The 19101-nt window shown below is 41.6% G+C and overlaps 1 protein-coding gene, 1 long non-coding RNA gene and 1 other non-coding gene across 5 annotated transcripts in view; 2 read left to right on the top strand and 1 right to left on the bottom strand.

Annotated features, from left to right (window-relative positions):
- The window catches only part of Spdya (speedy/RINGO cell cycle regulator family member A), a 36122-nt gene extending 25838 nt beyond the window's left edge, over window positions 1-10284 (top strand). For 2 of the 3 annotated variants that reach the window (XM_021150018.3, XM_021150016.3), the window contains exon 7: window positions 10193-10284. In XM_021150018.3, the coding sequence (XP_021005677.1) occupies window positions 10193-10284 (92 nt within the window). The remainder of the gene's footprint in view (window positions 1-10192) is intronic. The other variant, XM_085832649.1, reaches the window with a different exon arrangement.
- An 88-nt stretch (window positions 10285-10372) lies between these two features.
- Window positions 10373-18098, bottom strand: LOC110284302 (uncharacterized). The gene is made up of 3 exons (XR_015045826.1): window positions 17249-18098; window positions 11796-11830; window positions 10373-10590 (listed from the first exon to the last, which is right to left on the bottom strand). It is a non-coding gene; the product is annotated as an uncharacterized LOC110284302 (long non-coding RNA).
- Window positions 18099-18585: 487 nt separating this feature from the next.
- Window positions 18586-18657, top strand: Trnac-gca (transfer RNA cysteine (anticodon GCA)). Its single transcript has one exon. It is a non-coding gene; the product is annotated as a tRNA-Cys (tRNA).
- The last annotated feature ends 444 nt before the right edge of the window (window positions 18658-19101 follow it).

Here is a 19101-nt window from a genome sequence, read left to right as displayed (position 1 = left end):
CATCTCACTATGCTACGAGGTCCAACTATTAAGGCTTGAAGGGTTTCTATGACATGTTTATTTTATTTAAAAATGTTTTCAAGAAAATAAATTTACTTCTAATCACCATCCAACTATTGGTTTCTTCTATATACTTTTCTATTTCTAACAAAATTAGGCCATATTTTAGCCAGGCTAGCTTTTTTTATTTACTATAAATCATTTTCCTATGTCATTTAGTGTTTGAAAACCTTATTGTGATATGTGTAATTTATTTGCATATATCATTGTTGAGTTCTAAATAATTGCTTAGAACAATGATATATTAACTAGAAAATAATTAACCATAAATACAAACTATGCCATAATTTTCAAATTATTTTTATGTGTAGTATTTCCCTGTCATTTCTTTGCTAGATTTGAAACAGTACTAACGTACTCTGCAATGGGATCCTGTTCACTCCTTACAGATTTCCCTCATTTGAAAAATAGATTTCACTAGGCAGTAGCGGCACACACACCTTTAATCTCAGAACTTGAGAGGCAGAGGCAGGAGAATTTCTGAGTTTGAGGCCAGCCTGGTCTGCACAATGAGTTCCAGGACAGCCAGGACTACAGAGAAATCTTGTCGAAAACAAAACAGAAACAGAAAAAGGAAAAAAAAAAAAAACAGATTTTTTGTAGACTCTTATATCATAGAAAAAAAAAACAGACCTACATCGGTCAGATTTTTACTAGTTTATCTTTACCATATTCCTATGAGAAGGACAATGACTACTGAAGCATCACTAAAAGGGGAACTAAACTCCAGTCCAGTGGTTTTCAACCTTCCTAATGCTGTGACATTGTAACACAGTTCCTCATGTTGTGGTGACTCCCAACCATAGAATTATTTTTGTTATTACTTCATAACTATAATTTTGCTGTTATAAATCCTAATATAAATATTTGTGTTTTCTGATGGTTGTTTGGGGTTGAAAACCACTGCTCTAGTCCCTTGGCAGTAGAGCATAGCTCCTGTTCCTTTTACTGGACACAGTATTTGCTTAACAAATTTCACTGGCAGTATAGTCTCTTGCTTTTCAACATCTCCAAGCATATTCTTTTAGTCATACACATACTTGACAATAAATAGGACTAATTATTGACTCAACTATAAAGTGTCATTTGTTCTCCCTCTTCTATCTCTTAGGTTTTTTTTTTTTTTTTACTTTTACATTCTTTGAGCTGGGCGTGGTGGTACATGCCTTTAATCCCAGCACTCAGGAGGCAGAGGCAGGCGGATTTCTGAGTTCAAGACCAGCCTGGTCTACAAAGTGAGTTCCAGGGCAGCCAGGGCTACACAGAGAAACCCTGTCTCGACAAACCAAAAAAACAAAACAAAACAAAACTCCTTCGATTTATAATACACTTAATATTCACTACCACTGAAGGTTAAGTATTGTTATCTCCACATGGCAAACAAGGAAACCAAGGCTTATGTTAATTCTCATAAGGTTTGTAGAGTAATATTTGAATCCTGGTCTGGTGACTGGAGCCTGAATTCTTACCAATTATACTCTACTGCCTTTGATAAAACTCTGCTTTCATCAGTGAAAATAAGCTGTGGTAGGAGTCTTTAAGAAGACTGCTAAAGGAGTGATGGAAATACCAAGAGCCAAGTTCCTTCTGGAATGCTTGTAGAATATGTTAGGAGCAAGTTTTAATAATTTGAACCTGTATTTCAGAAAACAGAAGAGAAATCATTGTGTTTTCTTTTGAGCAGCCCCTGTAGATATCATTGCAGCATGTAGATAGATTCTAGGCCTTGGCACCCACTAGGGGACTGGAGTGAATGCAGGGAGTAAGGGGCTTCCTAGTCACTATCTGAAAAAACTGAGGCAGGGCATGTGTCAGTGGGTAAGGGCTTGCTGCTAAGCCTGATGGCCTGAGTTCAGTTCTGGGTGGAAGGCAAGAACTGTCTCCCTCATGCTGTCCTCTGACCTCCACAGAAACATGGAGGTCATGTAATTGTGTATGAAGCACATACACAGGGAGTGAGGGGTTAGGGGGAGAGGGAGAGAAGGAAAGAAGGGGAGGGAGAGAGCAAGAAAGGAAGAGAGAATAAATGTATTAAAAAAAAACTAAAGCAAGCCTTTGAGTGATTATAAACAAAAGTAAGGCACTGATGTAGTGAAGGTGTAGAAGGACTGTGCTATTACCTGTTTAGTGATGAAATTCCCAATTTAGGATTTATAGGTCCATTTTAGGAAGCAACAATTTTTTTGTTTTGTTTTGTTTTGTTTCTTGAGACAGGGTCTCACTATGTAGTTCTGGCTGTCCTGGAACTTCCGGAGATCCACCTGCCTCTGCCTCCTGAAAACTGGGATTAAAGGCGTGCGCCACCATCGCTTAGAGGAGGGAATAAATATTTATCCAATAGTTTTCTTGTGAATCTTAAGGTTAACCCTAAAAGCCTTTGTTAGTGTCAGAGGGCAAACAATATAAAGAAAAACTATTGCTAGGTATGGAAGGAATGCCTTGGGAACAGCACTCAGGTCAAGGCTGAAGAGCCCCAGCTGGAAGCCTTTTGGGGCTAAATGTCCATGTCCATTTCCTTTTTAAAAGGGGGGGGGGTGGGATACACTGGAGAGATGTCACTTGATGGTCTATAGTCACCAAAAACTCATTCCAACATTTTACAAGAAAGACACACAAGGAGCTGGTCTTGGCTCCAGGTCTTTATGTTACAATTTATGTGATCACTGTTCCACCTTTCAAACAAAAGAAAACAACTTCCTTTTTTCCATCCATCCTAACCTCCTTTCCCTTCTCCTCCTCCTCCTCCTCCTCCTCCTCCTCCTCCTCCTCCTCCTCCTCCTTCTTCTTCTTCTTCTTCTTCTTCTTCTTCTTTTTTTTTTCTTTTTTTTTAAAATACATGGTCTCATTGTGTAATACTGGGTGGCTCAAACTCACTACATAGACCAGATTGGCCTCAAACTCATAAAAATCTACCTGCCTCTGGGATTAAAGGTGTGCAATATCATGGCTAAAATGGTTTCATATCTTTTGTTGTTTCTTTCCAAGTAACATGTACCAAAAAGCAATTTTAACACAAAAATACCTATAACATTTTAAAAACAAAATGTCAGTTTGACAAGATAGAGGGAAACACTGTCAACTACTTTGGGGGTGCCAGACATTCTTTAAGAAGTCAGAGGTATTATGAGTACTATGCTAGTCCTTTATACTAATCACATCGAAAAAGCTCAATACCCCAAGACATTTTGAAATGCTTAATATTCATTTTACTGATGTGGGTGCTGGGAATTGAACCCAAGCCCTCAGGAAGGGTGGCCAAGTGTTTGTAGCCACTGAGCTATTTCTCCAGACCCCACTTTTCTACTTTTCGCTTTGGTGTTGGTGTTTGAACCTAGGGCCTTACATATGCTACACTTAGGTCTTTCCTTTAGGTTATACCTTCAGAGCTGTAACACACTTCTATAGTTACTCTAGGCTGCTTCAGCCTCAGGGCACCTTTGCTAGTCCAAGTGAAACAGGGACAAACACTATCTGCAAACCCGAGGTGTTAAAATAAAGATAAAGGGAAAAATACAACAAGCCTTACCTTTGGCATTGACAGGCACAGAATAGTCTATATGTTAGATAACCTATAACTAAGTAATTTTTCTTAAAAGTAAGTTCTGTTTTTGAACTTCATTTTGTGTCATAATGTCATTCACTGTTCTGGTCGCAATCACCTATGTTTGAAATCTTTGCACTTAACTGCTAATGTAACTTTTAAAAGTGTTAAGTTTTTTTTCTTTATTCCAGCTTGCTCTTAAATTAATGAGATAAAGACTTTAAGATGTATTTAATCAAGCTTTTGATACATAATAGCTGAACAGTTACTAATCTATTCTAATCCTTTAAAATAATCTGGCTACCTCCCAGCCCAAATCCCCAAGATACTTGCAGTTTAGTGTTCATCTGGCTCTCTCTGCTCCAGGTGTCTTTCCACGGCCTCTCCTAGACCCTCTCCTCTAGACAAATCTTTCCCTCCCTTCCCCTCTCTTCCTCTCCCTCTCCTCCCATCTCCTTTTCCCTTCCCCCTTCTCCTTTTCTCTCTCCCCTTCCTTGGCTGGAATCAGAAATCCAGCCCTATAATCTCCTCTGCTTGGCCATTGGCTGATCAGCCTTATTGACAGATTAGAGAATAAATGGGGAGCAATGCTTACACAACACTGAGACAGGAGGTTCTTAGAAGATAAGCACTATAATGTCATGTCTGGATTGCAACCAGATATGGAGGCAGAGAAATCAACAGTTGAATAATACAAGGATAATCTTTACACAGTTCACAATAACATTATGCCTATACTTAACAAAAATATAATCAGGGCTAAAGATAGCACTCAGTGGGAGAGCATGTTTGGCAGTTACTGGACAATATGTTCAAGCCCAGAGCCAAAAAATAAACAGAGCAGGTGACAAGGGTCAATAATGTGAGCAGGAATATGCTATATGAGCAATATTTAAGAGAACAAAAGATTACAGAACTATAAACTCGGAACTCTGGAGGTTAAGGACAGAGGATTACTCTAGGTTCTAAGCCAGCCAACGCTATAGAGAAGGAACCCTGTCTTCGACAAACAAATGAATAGGCTACAGAATTCTCTCTGTGTAAGAGAAAGTTGGTAAGAGATTTCCAGAACAAATAACATATGTTCAGGACAGTAAATGAGCACTGTGTTTGCAGAGACTAGCAGATGTAAGGGAGAGAGTGGAATAGCAAATAGGAATTTGAAAATATGGATGATCACAAGGTAGTGGTGGTGCACACCTTTAATCCTAGCACTCAGAGGCATAGGCAGGTGAATCTCTGAGCTGGAGGGCAGCCTGGTCTACAGAGTGAGTTTCAGAGCAGCCATGGTTATTCAGAGAAATTCCATCTCTTCCTCCCTCCACCCTGCCCCAATACAGATTGTCTTAAACTGAATCGATAGCTAATCTGGTTCAAGTAGTCTTTGCACCTGTTCCCTTTACACTCTTAGTCATATCATATGTTCTATAACTAAGTCAATAGATGAAACAATACTTGATCCAGTGTGCACTTAAAGCCACCAGCAAACTTATTGATCATTTACTGGATAGGAAGGGTAGAGGTGGAGCAAGTCTCCTAGAAAGCAACTGGAAGACAGTTGTAAACCAGATCCCTCAAGATCTGAGAGTAATAAATGCAAAAGGGCCAAACACACACAAGAAACTAACAGGAAGCCAGGCATGTGGCACACACCCATAATCTCAGCATCTGGGACCAGTAGAAGAGGACCAGGAGTTCAGGGTCATCCTTGGATAGAGAACCAATTTGACGCCAGCCTGAGCTATATGAGACCCTATCTTACAAAATGACCAGGAAAGGAAAGAGGAAGTAAGTTAACATTAGTTAGCATTTGTCCTCTGTATGATTTTAATCCTAATACTTGGGATGGTGAGGCATGAAGATCATTAGTTCAAGGTTAGTGGGAGCTATAGGGAGTGAAATGCTGTCAGAGAGCAGGGAGGACATCTGGCCCGTACCCTGATTGTTAACATATTGAGAAAGGTCTTAAACTGTGTCTCGATGAACTACTTAATAATAAATGCTAATTTATCATTCAACTCAAAATGAACATGGGCACAATGATAGAGGGGTATTGTTCAATTTATTATCCATCGGATACAATGTGCTAAACAGAAAGTAAGTACACTTAGTTTGAAATGAAATAGGTTAAAGGATAAGATTTTCCTCTGCTTTAATCCATCTTCTTCATAGAGACACTTAGGACCTGACAATGAATGGGTGTCAAAGCTCTACTTATAATACAGACAGAATATAATACCAGAAAAGCTCTCCTTCTCAGTCAGTACTTAATGCAGCCAGAATGTCGTCCTAAGCAAACACAAATCGAAGTATATTACCCTTAATTAAATCCTTCAATGGCAGCTCAGGGGCTTTCTTTGTTTTGTTTTGTTTTAAGATAGACAAATTTGGGTTGGGGATAGAGTACTTGGTTAGCATTCACTAAGCACAGGATTGGTTACCAGTATTACATAATAACGTCATAGTGACTCACACCCATAATCCCAGCATTTAGGAGATAGAGGAATCAGGAGTTCAGGGCCAGCCAGGCAGTGGTGGCGCATGCCTTTGATCCCAGCACTTGGGAAGCAGAGGCAGGTGGATTTCTGAGTTTGAGGTCAGCATGGTCTACAGAGTGAGTTCCAGGACAGCCAGGGCTACACAGAGAAAGGCTAACCTCAGCTACATACTGAGATTATCTGAGACCTTGTCTTTAAAAAACCAACCAACCGGGGCTGGTGAGATGGCTCAGTGGGTAAGAGCACCTGACTGCTCTTCTGAAGGTCCAGAGTTCAAATCCCAGCAACCACATAGTGGCTCACAACCATCCGCAACAAGATCTGACTCCCTCTTCTGGAGTGTCTGAAGACAGCTACAGTGTACTTACATATATTAATAAAATAAATCTTAAAAAAAAAACCAACCAACCAAACAAACAAAAGACAAACTCTTTAAAAGGCCTCTAAGGTCCTGCATAGCCTGATCAATGATTGTAATCTCTTTCTGATCTTCCTGCCTCTACCTCCTAAGTGTATTTGACCACTCTCAGCTTCCCATTCTCCACTTTTTTACCCCACCTTCTCCTTCTAGAATCCTCCTTTACAATATAGCCCCCTCCTAGTTTCATATCTTTAAATTATTATTGTTGCTGTTGTTGACAGGATCTCACTGTGTAGCCTTGGCTATCCTGAAGTTGCTATGTAGACCAGGTTGGCTTGAACTCAGAAATACAACTGCCCCTGCCTCCTGAATGCTGGGATGAGAGGAAAATCCTTTCCATCATACTCAGTTGGGTTTGTTGTTGTTTTATTGTTCTTTGTTTTGTTTTGGTTTTGATTTTTGTTTTTGGTAACCCACCAAGTTTAATTAGGTTTGCTTACAGGTTCTGGGCTCGGGGTTATTTTTTACTGGAGCAAGGGCACCTTACTAGCGATGGTTTGGAGCTTGTGCAGGGAAACGCAGCTGTCGTGGGTACGTGAGCACCAGGCCTATGTCTTTTGTAGAGGGTTTCACAGAACTTTGCCCCTTATATCCTTCCCACCAGCCTTTCTGAATTGTGAATGTGAGTAATATACAGATGTCCCATGCAGGGCTGAGCATCCAACCATCACGTATTCTCAGCACTTTGACCAATTATATGTTTCTGCATTAACCACTGCCCACTGCAAAGGGTTTCTCTGACTAAGGTTGAGAGCACTAACCTAGGGGTCAAATGTTTGGAAAGCAGTTTGACATCATGTCCATTTAGCAAAACAACAGTAGTAGGTTCTCCCTAAAGCCAATGACCTCTCCAGTCTTGGGCTAGAATGTTCTCAAGCTGGCCTGGGACTCATGGTAGTTCTCCTGCTTCAACCTCCTGAGCTCTAGAATAACAGATGTGAGCTACCATAGACAGGATCATTTTAACCAGGTTAAAAGAATGTCAGACTTAATGACATACATCAAATTATGGGAGAAATATGTTAGGAACAGGGATTATTCATAGATACCAGTTATACTAATTCTGATGTTCTTTTAACCTCCTTATAAAGGTTCTATGGTAACTCACACCTGTAATTCTAGTGCTAAGAATTGCCATGAGTTCCAGGACAGCCTGGAAAGTGAGATCCTGTCTCAAACCAAACCAAACCAAGTTTCGAGTGTAAGAAAAGAGATTAAAGAGCTGTTACATCTTGAAACCCGGTATGGTAGGACGTGCCTGCATCCCGGCACTGCAATGTTTTTGAGCAGGTTGGCAACACCAGGAACGAATTCCCTCCTGTGGAATGGAAGTGGTTGACGACCTCCATAGCAACCATGCCACTAGTTCACCAGTGACGCATCCTGTCTTCAAGTCTGGTAATATTATATCATTCAGGGTTCACTGAGGTGTCAGACCACTGCTGAGTAGTTTTCTTCTTCTGCAGCTTGCTATTGCACTCCCCTCCAGAACTGTGAAAGCTAGCCAACAGAGCAGCATCTACAGCTAAGCAACACAAAACTGTACTACTATATACAAATATAACCTTGAAGATGAGTTGGTTGAAAAATGAATAAAGGTTTTTTTTTTTTTTTGGTGTTTCGAGACAGGGTTTCTCTGTGTAGCTCTGGCTGTCCTGGAACTCACTCTGTAGACCATGCTGGCCTTGAACTCAGAAATCCGCCTCCCTCTGCCTCTGCCTCCTGAGTGCTGGGATTAAAGGCATGCACCACCACTGCTCGGCGAATAAAGTTCTTTAAACAATATATGTTATTAGAAAATACAAAACAACTGGTACCTATGAATAATTCCTATTCCTAATTCACATGTGTAAAGTACATTTTTCACATCATTTGATATATGTCATTAATCCTGGTGGCCTTTAAACATGGTTAAAAAGATTCTGTCTATGGCAACTCACATCTGTTATTCCAGTCTCAGGAGACTGGAGCAGCAGGACTGCTATTAGTTCCAAGACACCCTGTTCCAGGCCAGCCTAAGTTCCAGATGAGACCCTGTCTCAAACCATATCAAACCAAGATTTGAGCAGACTAAAGAGATTTAAGAATTGTGACACCTTGAAGCAATGTATAGTAGGAGATGCCTGCATCCTGACACTCTAGAAGCTGAGGCAGAAGTATCAATAGTTGAAGCCTGTCTAGAATACACAGGGAATAAGAATGTCTCAAAATAACACTATATATAGCTGGACATGGTAGCTTATATCTATAATCCCAACACTCTGTAGAGGGGAAAGCAGGAGGATCAGGAGTTCAAAGCCAGCCTGCGTTATATTAGATGTTATCTTTAAACCCAACAAAAATAAAAACCAACCAAACAAAAAGAGTTATTAGGTCTTGAGGGCAATCCCTATTAATAGTATGCTTTACAATGTACCAGGTTCAAGGTCCTGGCTTCAGTACCTAGAACCAAAAGCAACAAAAAAGTTACATCTTTATTATAATTTTAAAAATTATATTATTCCCATCAGTTCTCCCCTACTATTTACTATAGCCCTGGTGTGGTTTTTTTTTTTTTTTTTTTTTTTTTTTGGGGGGGAGGGTGTTGGGACAGGGTTTTTCTGTGTAGCCCTGGCTGTCCTGGAACTCACTCTGTAGACCAGGCTGGCCTTGAACTCAGAAATCCACCTGCCTCTACCTCCCGAGTGCTGGGGTTAAAGGCGTGCACCACCATGCCCGGCATGATTTTGTTGTTGTTTATGGGTGTGTGTGTCTGTGGAGGTTAGAGAACAACTTTCCCGAGTCAGTTCATTCTTCCACCTTGTTGAGGCAGTGTTGCTGCCCCACGCAGTCCAAGCTAGCTGGCCAGACTGCAGGCTTCTGCAAGATTCTTCTGTCTCCACTTCCCACACTGCTATAGGAGTGTTGGGATTGCAGATGCCTACTACTGCATCCAGCTTTTTAAAACAAAAACAAAAAACACATGAATTCTGGGTATCAAACTCAGGCTTGCAGAGCTAGTTAGTGGTTTTACACACTAAGCCATCTCTCTGAGCCACCCTCCTCCTCCTCTTCTTCCTCCTCCTCTTCCTTCTTCTTCTTCTTCTTCTTCTTCTTCTTCTTCTTCTTCTTCTTCTTCTTCTTCTTCTTCTTCTTCTTCTTCTCTCTCTCTCTCTCTCTCTCTCTCTCTTGAGACAGGGGTTCTCTGTAGAGCCCTGGCTATCCTGGAACTCCCTTTGTAGACCAGGCTGGCCTCAAAATCAGAGATCTGCCTGCCTCTGCCTCCAAAGCGCTGGGATTAAAGGTGTGCTCCACTAAGTCTGGCTCCTTATTTTTTAAAGTTCCACATAAGAAATTAAAATATGTACTAGGTTCAGGCAGTGATGAATGCCTGTAAGTCTAGCACTTAGGAAGCTGAGGCAGGAATATCAAGAATTCAAGACTAGCCTGGGCTATACAGTAAGATACTATCTCAATCTTTTTGTTGTTTTATGAGATAGGGCCTCGTGTACCCCGATCATTCTGCTGCTTCCTCCCCAACACTGGGGTCAAAGGCAGGCTTACCACTTCTATCTCAAGAAAGAAAGAAAAAACAAAGATAAAGAAAAAAGAACAGTAAAAAAGTATTTTAAAATACACAAAGTTTTATCTTAAATACATACAATTTACCTTAAAATGCATATTTTATTTCAGTAGCCAATGACCATCAATCAAATAAAGAAAATGAAACTACTTTTGTGAAGGAAAACAAATCCGTGGAATGGTTTGCAGAGAGTGAAGAATGACAAGGCTCAACTAAAGCAAGCTGGAGTCACAGCTACAGAATGGCAAACCAAATGCAACGTAAAACGGGACTGCTACCAAGTTGTACAATGGCCTTTAGCTTCTGTTACTTTTCAAACACATGGAAAAGTCATACAAATCATAGTACTAACTAAACATACCAAAATAAGGTAAAAATACTTTCTGAAGTAGTGACTAATAATAGTCAGTTCTAAGTTGATACTTCTTTGTCTTCAGATTCAGTGCTGTCATCTAAGGTACCAGGTCAGCTGTGGTCTGAACTTCCTCCACTAGCTTAAAAGGTCAAACTAGAAGACAAAAAGAGCTAGTTTAAAAGAACAGTTAAGGTCATAACACTGAATTAATTAAAAAGAAACATTTAATTAGTATATTCTGAAAACAGTACTGACATGTGTGGCCACTTTACCAGTGAACAAGTCAAGCAACACAGGGGCATGGTCTGTGTGGAAAATCAGAATGTGACACTTCTGTAACAGAGAATGTACACTACACTGTACAAATGTTTTACAGTTCGTTCACAAAAAGTATTGAAATGTTAAACACTGTCCCTTTTCCGTAAGCTTTTTCTCAGAACTTGTTTTTTGAGCATTTTTGAGACTGTTTGGCTAGTTACTAACAGAAACATTTGTCAGTGATTACACAGTAACTTTACAGATAGGCTTATAACCAAAAGGAGAAGCCTGTTTCATAAATCAATGTATCTAAAACCCATTTCATGGCCTAAATAATGTATACATATGAGTACCTAAACTTGTTTCTTGGAAGAACTTCAGCAATGTTTTAGGAGCTAGAAAAATACCACATTTCATTTTCTGTACAATAAATAAAAAAATAAAACCCTGAAGAGTATCTGATAGTTATTATATGAGTGTGTTAGTCAATATGGTCAACATACTTAAGGATCTATAGTATTTATTATTAAAAATACAAGCATAAAATAAAACTGAAGTGCACCATGGTGCTCCTTGTGAAACACTTCATTTCCAACTTCAATTTCCTTTTGAGAATGTAACTGTAAATTTGTGTTGATGTTTGGTCTGACTTTTGGAAGCAGAATTCCACTTCTGATCTCACTCATCTGTTCCCATGAGAGAGCAGTTCACAGAGGCCAGTCACATTCAGAAGTTCAATACCCTGTATGATGCTTTCAGAAAATGAAAAGTGGATTTTATATTTTGATCAAAAAAGCGAGTGTATAGTATCTTTAACTACATTTCATATCCAAATTTAAGTGCTATTACCTAAATCTAGATGTAATAGTTAAATGGAAGGAAGGATTAAAAGGGCAAATTAGGTGGGGATGCAGCTTAGTGGTACATGTTTGCCTGGCACGCATGGCCCCAGTACCGAAAAAAAAACAAAAAACAAAAAAACAGTACCGCAAAAAAAAACCAAAAACCAAAAAAACCAAAAAAACAACAAACAAACAAAACAAAGCACCAGGTCATGAGCTGTTTTATAGTCCTAAGTGACAAAGCAGACCATTACTTACCTTTACTGTTAACATTACACTTTCAATTTTCCAACCTGTCAGAAAAAAAAATACCACATTAATTTTTTTTTTTGTAAAAGATTATTTAAACAGCAATATGATGGAATCTGGGATGCATGGTCATTTTATAACATTTTTATGACTCTTTCTTTGGTTATATATATATGTGAATACAAAGATACCTGTATTAGCAATATTGCCAATTTTAAGAAGTGCCATAAAAACAAACAAAAAATGGAATATATCCAAGGTCCTATGAATTCCTACTGCTCAAGTTTATACATAACTGTTTCAGCTGAGCTTTGGCAATAAAAATTCACATGATTTCTAGGTGTGGTGGCTTATGCTTGCTATCCCAGCACTCGGGAGCTGGAGGCAGAAAGACTGATTTCTAGGCTAGCCAGGGCAAGGAAAGATTCTGCCTCAAACAGAATGAAAAGGAAAAAAAATTTCCACATGTCAATGTTTAAATTTTTATTGTCGTTGTTTTGGAGACAGGATCTTACTATGTAGCCCTGGCTAGTCTGGAACTCACTGTGTAGACCAGGCTGGTCTGGAACTTAGCGCTCCACCTGCCCAAATTCTTGACTTATCCTGCAAATAGTGAGGTTCACAGTGTCCAGCTTTTACTTCTTGCCATTATTCAACATTCATGGATGCTTCTGTCACCTGACTCAGTAGCTCTAGGACCCAACTCCAAGCATATTAAAATAAAAGGATTCTTTGTAGCCCTGGAGAAAAGGGCAAACACAGTGAAGACTGCTGCCCATACAAAAGAGGGCAGATCCTTGTTTGCTTTTTTTTTTTTCTCCTAATTTAAATTTTTTACTGTTGATCATGGTGGCACACGCTTTTAATCCAAGCACTTGTGAGGCAGAGGCAGGGAGATCTCCGAATTGTAAATTTCTGGTTTCTTTGGAGACTCAGTTGTGTTATGTGATGTTTTTCTGGAAGCTGCCTGGACAAAGGACATGTGATGTTTGCTAGAGCAGATGCTTGAGGGCGCATGAGATGTTGGAAAGGGTATAAATGTAACCCGACAGACAGTGGATGATGCTGTGTGGTACTGGTACATGTGCTTTACCATTCTTTGCTGGTTGTTGTTGGGTTTTGCTGTTGCTGGTCCTCACTGTCATTGTTTGTTGTGAATTCATAGAGAGAAATGCCCCAAAGAATCTCTAGTGGTGTTCAAATGGCTTCTTGCCACTTCCAAGGACTTGGACCAATTGGCAGAGCCTCGTGGTTTCTTCTGGTTCAAACTGCTGTTGTTTGCGAGCGGGTAGAGCTACATTAGGGATCTGTGTGAGATGAGCTGCTAATATCCTGACAAGTAGATTGGATTCTCTCCAAAGAACTATTTCTAAACAGGTCCACATCCTCCTTTGCCCTATATATTTTTTAATATTATTTATTATGTAATTCAGACCCACACACCAGAAGAGTGCATCAGATTCTATTACAGATAGTTGTGAGCCACCATGTGGTTGCTGGGACTTGAACTCAGGACCTCTGGAAGAGCAGTCAGTGCTCTTAACCACTGAGCCACCTCTCCAGCCCCTCCTTTGCCCTATTAACCGTTCATTTCCACTGATGGATGGTGGGCTGGAAGGGAGGTCAGACATTCAAGTACCCTTATTAAAAGTAGGTTTTAAAAATCAAAGTCTACAGATCTCTGGGAGTTTGAGGTCAGCCTGTTCTACATAGTGAGTTCCAGGACACACAGAGCTACCTAGTAAAATCCTGTCTCAAAAAAAATTTTTTTTTGTTGAAGGAAGTATACATGTGCCACTGCATGTTTATGGAGGTCAGAAGATAACTTAAAAGAAGTTCTCTTGGGCTGGAGAGATGGCTCAGCGGTTAAGAGCACTGACTGCTCTTCCAGAGGTCCTCAGTTCAATTCCCAGCAACCACATGGTGGCTCACAACCATCCGTAACGAGATCTGACGCCCTCTTCTGGAGTATCTGAAGACAGCTACAGTGTACTTATGTATAATAAATAAATCTTAAAAAAAAAAAATCTTAGCATTTGAAAGAGCGACAGGGAGTTCAGAAATTAAAAAAAAAAAAAAAAAAAGGAGTTCTCTTACTGTATGGGCTTTTGGGACTGAAAGTCAGCCTTGGTGGCAAGAACCCGCTGAGCCAGCTTGCTAGCCTTAATCCTTTTTTTTTCCTTCATACCCAGTAACATAGAAACCATTTAAAATAACTTAGTGTAGCAAATGTTTGAGACTTTATATCTTCTTTGCTTTTGAAATATCACTATAAATAAAATTCACATGGTCTGGTTTAACTTAAGCTCCATGAATTATGCTAGTGTTCGTATTCTTCTTAACCCTATCGCGATGGTCTTTCATATCTCAAAACGTAGGCCTTGCCCTTGTGATCCGACTTCAGCAAAAAATAATTGATATTCTATAGCATTAGTTTACAAACTGCCAAGAATTTATTTTGCAAAGATATTAAATGTCTCCAGAAAAAAAGTCAAATATCCATGGTTACAAAAATCTCTTCCCAATCCCCTAACCCCAAATTTTCCTCTTTGGAGGCAGCCATAGTATTTGGCACTTGCCCTTCCTGTGACAGCTTTATTTATACAAACCTGAGAGTAACTCTGTGTCCTGAATCCACAGGACAACTAAATCACACCATCTTTTACTTTTCTGGTTGACGCTGTCATCTCAGCAATATGCAAACACTGTATTCTTTTCAACTACTGCATTCCATGATTTATTTAGGTAAATGATAAACATTTACCTGTTTCTAGTCTTACCTTCATACAAATACTTCAGAGAACATTCTTTTGCCTAATGTGTCCTGGCCATCAGATACAAATTAAGCTCAGAGGGTACGTAAAGTTTTATATTTAAAAAAAAAAAATGTATAGTTTACACTAGAGTGCCTGTTTCTCCATTCCCATCCCAACAGTTATCTAATATTTTATGTGTGAATCTAAAATGTGAAGTTTGTCATTGTTCTTTTCTTTTCTTATTATGTAAGTAACCCAGGTTAACCCAGAACTCATGACTCTCCAGTGCTGAGAGTATAGGTATGTGCTTTCATGCCTGGTCTACCATTGCATAATTTTCATTTACATCTATGGCTAAGGTTGAGGCTTCCTTGGGTGTCTATGTTTATGGAGAGTATATATGGGAAAAGGTCAGGGGTTGGTACTGGATGTCTTCCTCTTCTGCTTTCCCAATTTTTCCAGACAGGATCTCATCACTGACCCTGGAGTTCACTGATTCTGCTAGATTGGCTGGCCAGGGAGCTCTGGAGATCCACCTGCCCCAAGTCATCCTTTACTCCAATCTTACCTGCTTTGGATAAAAATTAGCTCATTCTACCAGAGCCTGAGTCTGCTTCCAAAACAGTGTCCCCTGGTTGATGTCGTTAGTATCACTTATATCCTATGATGGAAATACGGTGTGGATGACTCATAAATACATGCTGAGCACTCATTCTTGCCTTACGCTACTGTCGGAGGGTCAAAAACAGGAATGGAAAGTGGATGAGACTCTGGCCCTGCCCAAGAATTTATATTTTGCTTGATAAAGTGAAATTTCAAAGATCAGTTAGCAAACCCAGCAGCACTACAGAACTAATGAGAAATTACAGATGAGAGCCATAAGGGCTCAGAGGCAGCAGCAGAGCAGCTAGAGTCTTCAAACTATCAGGAGAACTGAAGAAAACTCTCAGGGTAGGGATGGTTTTAAACACAGCACAGGAAGGATATGCACTGCTCCCTTAGGAAGGGAAGGGAAGGGAAGGGAAGGGAAGGGAAGGGAAGGGAAGGGAAGGGAAGGGAAGGGAAGGGAAGGGAAGGGAAGGGAAAGGAAAGGAAGGGAAGAGAAGATGGGCTGGAGATATGGTCAGTGATTAAGAGCACTGGCTGCTCTGATCTTCAGAGGCTCTGAGTTTGATTCACAACAACCACATGGTGGCTTACAATCATCTGTACTGGGATTTGATGTCCTCTTCTGATGTGCAGACATACATACTAGCACTTATACATAAAATATATAAGCAAACAAACTTTTATTTGCCAGAGTGTGATGTCACTTGCCTTTAATCCCAGGAGGCAGAGGCAGGTGGATTTCTGAATTCGAGGCCAGCCTGGTCTACAGAGCAAGTTCCAGGACAGCCAGGGCTATACAGAGAAACCCTATCCAAAAGAAGAAGAAGAAGAAAAAGAAGGAGGAGGAAGAGGAGGAGGAAGAAGAGAGGAGGAAATGAAACTATTAACTTTTAATTTAGAACTATAATATTATGGAGTTTGGAACCTTGCTATATAGACTAGGCTAGCCCAAAATCACAATGCATTTCCTGCCTCTGCCTGCTATGTGCTTAAGGCATTCACCACAATACCCTGCTAGTTGTCTAAAAGCTAAAGTGGCTAGACACAGTGGTGAAACATCTGCATGGTTTTGCTGTGTTTGTGGGGCTGGGGTAGAGTTTAATGGAACTCCATCCTTTAGGTAGATAGGACCTCTGTAATCTTGAAATCAGAGTAGCTGTGATTATTCAACCGAGACCCTAAAAAATCCCATGGATGGCCTATTCACCTTCCCTCCTTGAAGTGGGGCAGGGGGTGTGTGTTTTACCCACCAACTCCTGCTCACCCACCCAAACCAGCCAACTTCCCCGCCTCCCCACGGCAGTTTCACATGGTCTTAGGGTGGCACAGCTTACAAGAGGTAGGTTTACTGGGTTTGGGACTCCAGGGCTGTGACTTTAGGAAAGAGTCATCCATGGTTGGATGCGGCTTTTCCAGACTCCTTGGCATGTCTACACAGCAGTACTGAACTCAATAATCACACTAGCTTTAACCCCAATAACCAAACAAACTGGACTCGGATGGAATGGTTTCTTTTGTCTGTTGGTGTCCTAACTGAGGTGAATAGCCATTTATGTGCCGCTCCCTGGGGAAAGGAATGCAGGGCTTTTCGTGCAGTTTAGGCAAGCCTTCTACCACTAAGTTACATCCCTAACCCTAATACAAATATGTATTCAATAATGGATTTCCAGTAACATTCCTTATTAAGTATCATTATTAAAATACTGCCACAGGGCCTGCGAGATGGCTCAGCCAGTAGACTCGTAGGCAAGCCTGGTAACCTGAATTTATTCCAGGATCCCAGGTGGCAGAAGAGACTCTGGGAGAGTTATCCTCTGACCTCCACACTGTTTGCAAGTTCTCATTCAGGGCCCACTCCCCAGATATTAAAAACAAAAAATATGGTATTATTACAATGGTACTACAAAATGTACCCCCAAACAGTTCAACATCCTAGGGTCAATACCCAAACGCTTCAGAGCTGTGGGGAACAAACATGTACGTCTCTGTTTAGCGAGTCCATACCATTCTGCTAGTAAACTGGCATAATCTTCATCTTAGATAAGGGAGTGGCAAATATCAAATGTAAATTCTGTTTCTTTCTAAAATTATCAGTACCTGAACATGTTTAAAAATCCAACATGCTGAAAAACTCCAAAGGTCGGTGATGAGAACATTCATCGGACAGTGGTAGTGCGCCGTCTGTCCTCGCTCTTCCTGGAACCCACACACACCTACTCCCATGACAATACTTTTGGATAGGTTCCCGAGGGCCCTCTTCCATCAATAATACAGCCTCCAAAGGTGGCCAACGCAGAGAACTCTTACCGGGAGAACATGTCAGGATCTGGCCAGGATACTTGTCCTCGATCTCCCTGAACGCAATCGCTCCCCAGTTACTACTATTAAAGTGTCCGACCTTGCAGAGTAGGAATAATTTCTTTAATTGTGATTCTCTCTTTCCCGCCAGAGCTTTAATAAGCTCCCCCGACTGAAAAGACTCCTTCTCTGGAAAGGGAGCAGGAGGAGGAAGCGCAAAGCTCTCCGGGCTCGGTAGCCACTCGTGTCCAGCACGAGATCTTCGGAGTCACATCCTGTAGGGTCTCAGTAGCCCTGCTCTCCGCTCTGGTCCTCCGGATCTCGAGGGGGTAACTCCTCCCTCGAAGTTCCCAGCCCGAGCCTTTCCACATACTAGAGACAACCGGGTCCGGACGATGCGGACGCGGGCAGCACGGGAAGGGAACGACCCGCGCACGCGCTCTCCAACTCGCGTGTCTCCAGGCAAGGACCCGCAACCCCGGGAAATGAGCTCGCTCACGAGGCACCGACCCAAAGTCAAGCAGGAATGAATCGGCTCCGACCTCCGATCGCCTCTCGGGCGCCTCAACCTCACAAGGAAGAACCCCGTTGTCCTTAGAGAGCCTGACGTCCGGAGCAGGTGCTGTCGCACACGTGTGACGTAGCCACCGCCGTGCCCTTTGCCCGGTTTTGGGGTAGTGCAGGCTGTGGGCTCCCCCGCGTCGCCGGCAGAGTGCGTCACCGCCTCGGCGTCCAGCACATGCGGTGGCCGGAGCTTAGGGCTTGTTGGCCTCCGGGCTAAAATCCTGGCTTTCCGCGAGTGGCAAGAGCACAGAGTTTACTTACTGCTCACCAACCTCCGCTAGCCGCCCAGGGACAGTAAGATCCGGGAAGTCTAGACGTGGAACCTGGACAGTCTTAACCAGGTTTAAGTCGCTAGTGGTGGTGGACAGGACTGTCACCCATCATCCCCAAGAGTTCAAAGTAATCTAGCCCAGAAAAATCGTTGGTCAGGCGTCATAGGACGCACGGCTTGCTGACCCGCACACCTTGCTCATAACTGGCAGGTCCATTTCGAATGGCTAGGGACTCTCTGGTCAGCCTCAGCCCGAGGTCTAGAGTGTTCACAAAGGTAGAGTAAGGCAACGGTAGCCACTGGGGGTATAGCTCAGTGGTAGAGCATTTGACTGCAGATCAAGAGGTCCCTGGTTCAAATCCAGGTGCCCCCTTCTCATAGTTTTGGAAACTAAAGGTATTGTGGCACATTCCAGCACTTGGGAGGCAGAACCAACCTGATTTACATAGTGGGTTACAGGATAGCCAGAGACTATCCGATGGCTAAGCTACAAAATAAACAGGAAAAGAAAAAGTGACACAACTCATTGTGTGCTTGTTTACAGAACTTTAAAAATAAAATCAACATAACTGTTTTAACCACCCTGCCCAAAGAGACCCAAATAAACGCTTCTTCTCCTGGAACTCACTTTGTAGACTAGGTTGGCCTCAAACTCAGAAATCCGCCTGCCTCTGCCTCCCAAGTGTTGGGATTAAAGGCATGCGCCACCACTGCCCAGCCATAAACACTTCTTAAAACTCAAATTAGCGGAGCGTGGTGGCGCACGCCTTTAATCCCAACACTCAGGAGGCAGAGGCAGGCGGATTTCTGAGTTCGA

The sequence above is a fragment of the Mus caroli genome, unplaced genomic scaffold (assembly GCF_978045245.1).
Source record: "Mus caroli unplaced genomic scaffold, Mus_caroli_1 scaffold_18, whole genome shotgun sequence".
Taxonomy (NCBI): domain Eukaryota; kingdom Metazoa; phylum Chordata; class Mammalia; order Rodentia; family Muridae; genus Mus; species Mus caroli.
Note: the sequence above shows the minus strand (reverse complement) of the source record. Positions and strands in the feature narration are given on the sequence as shown.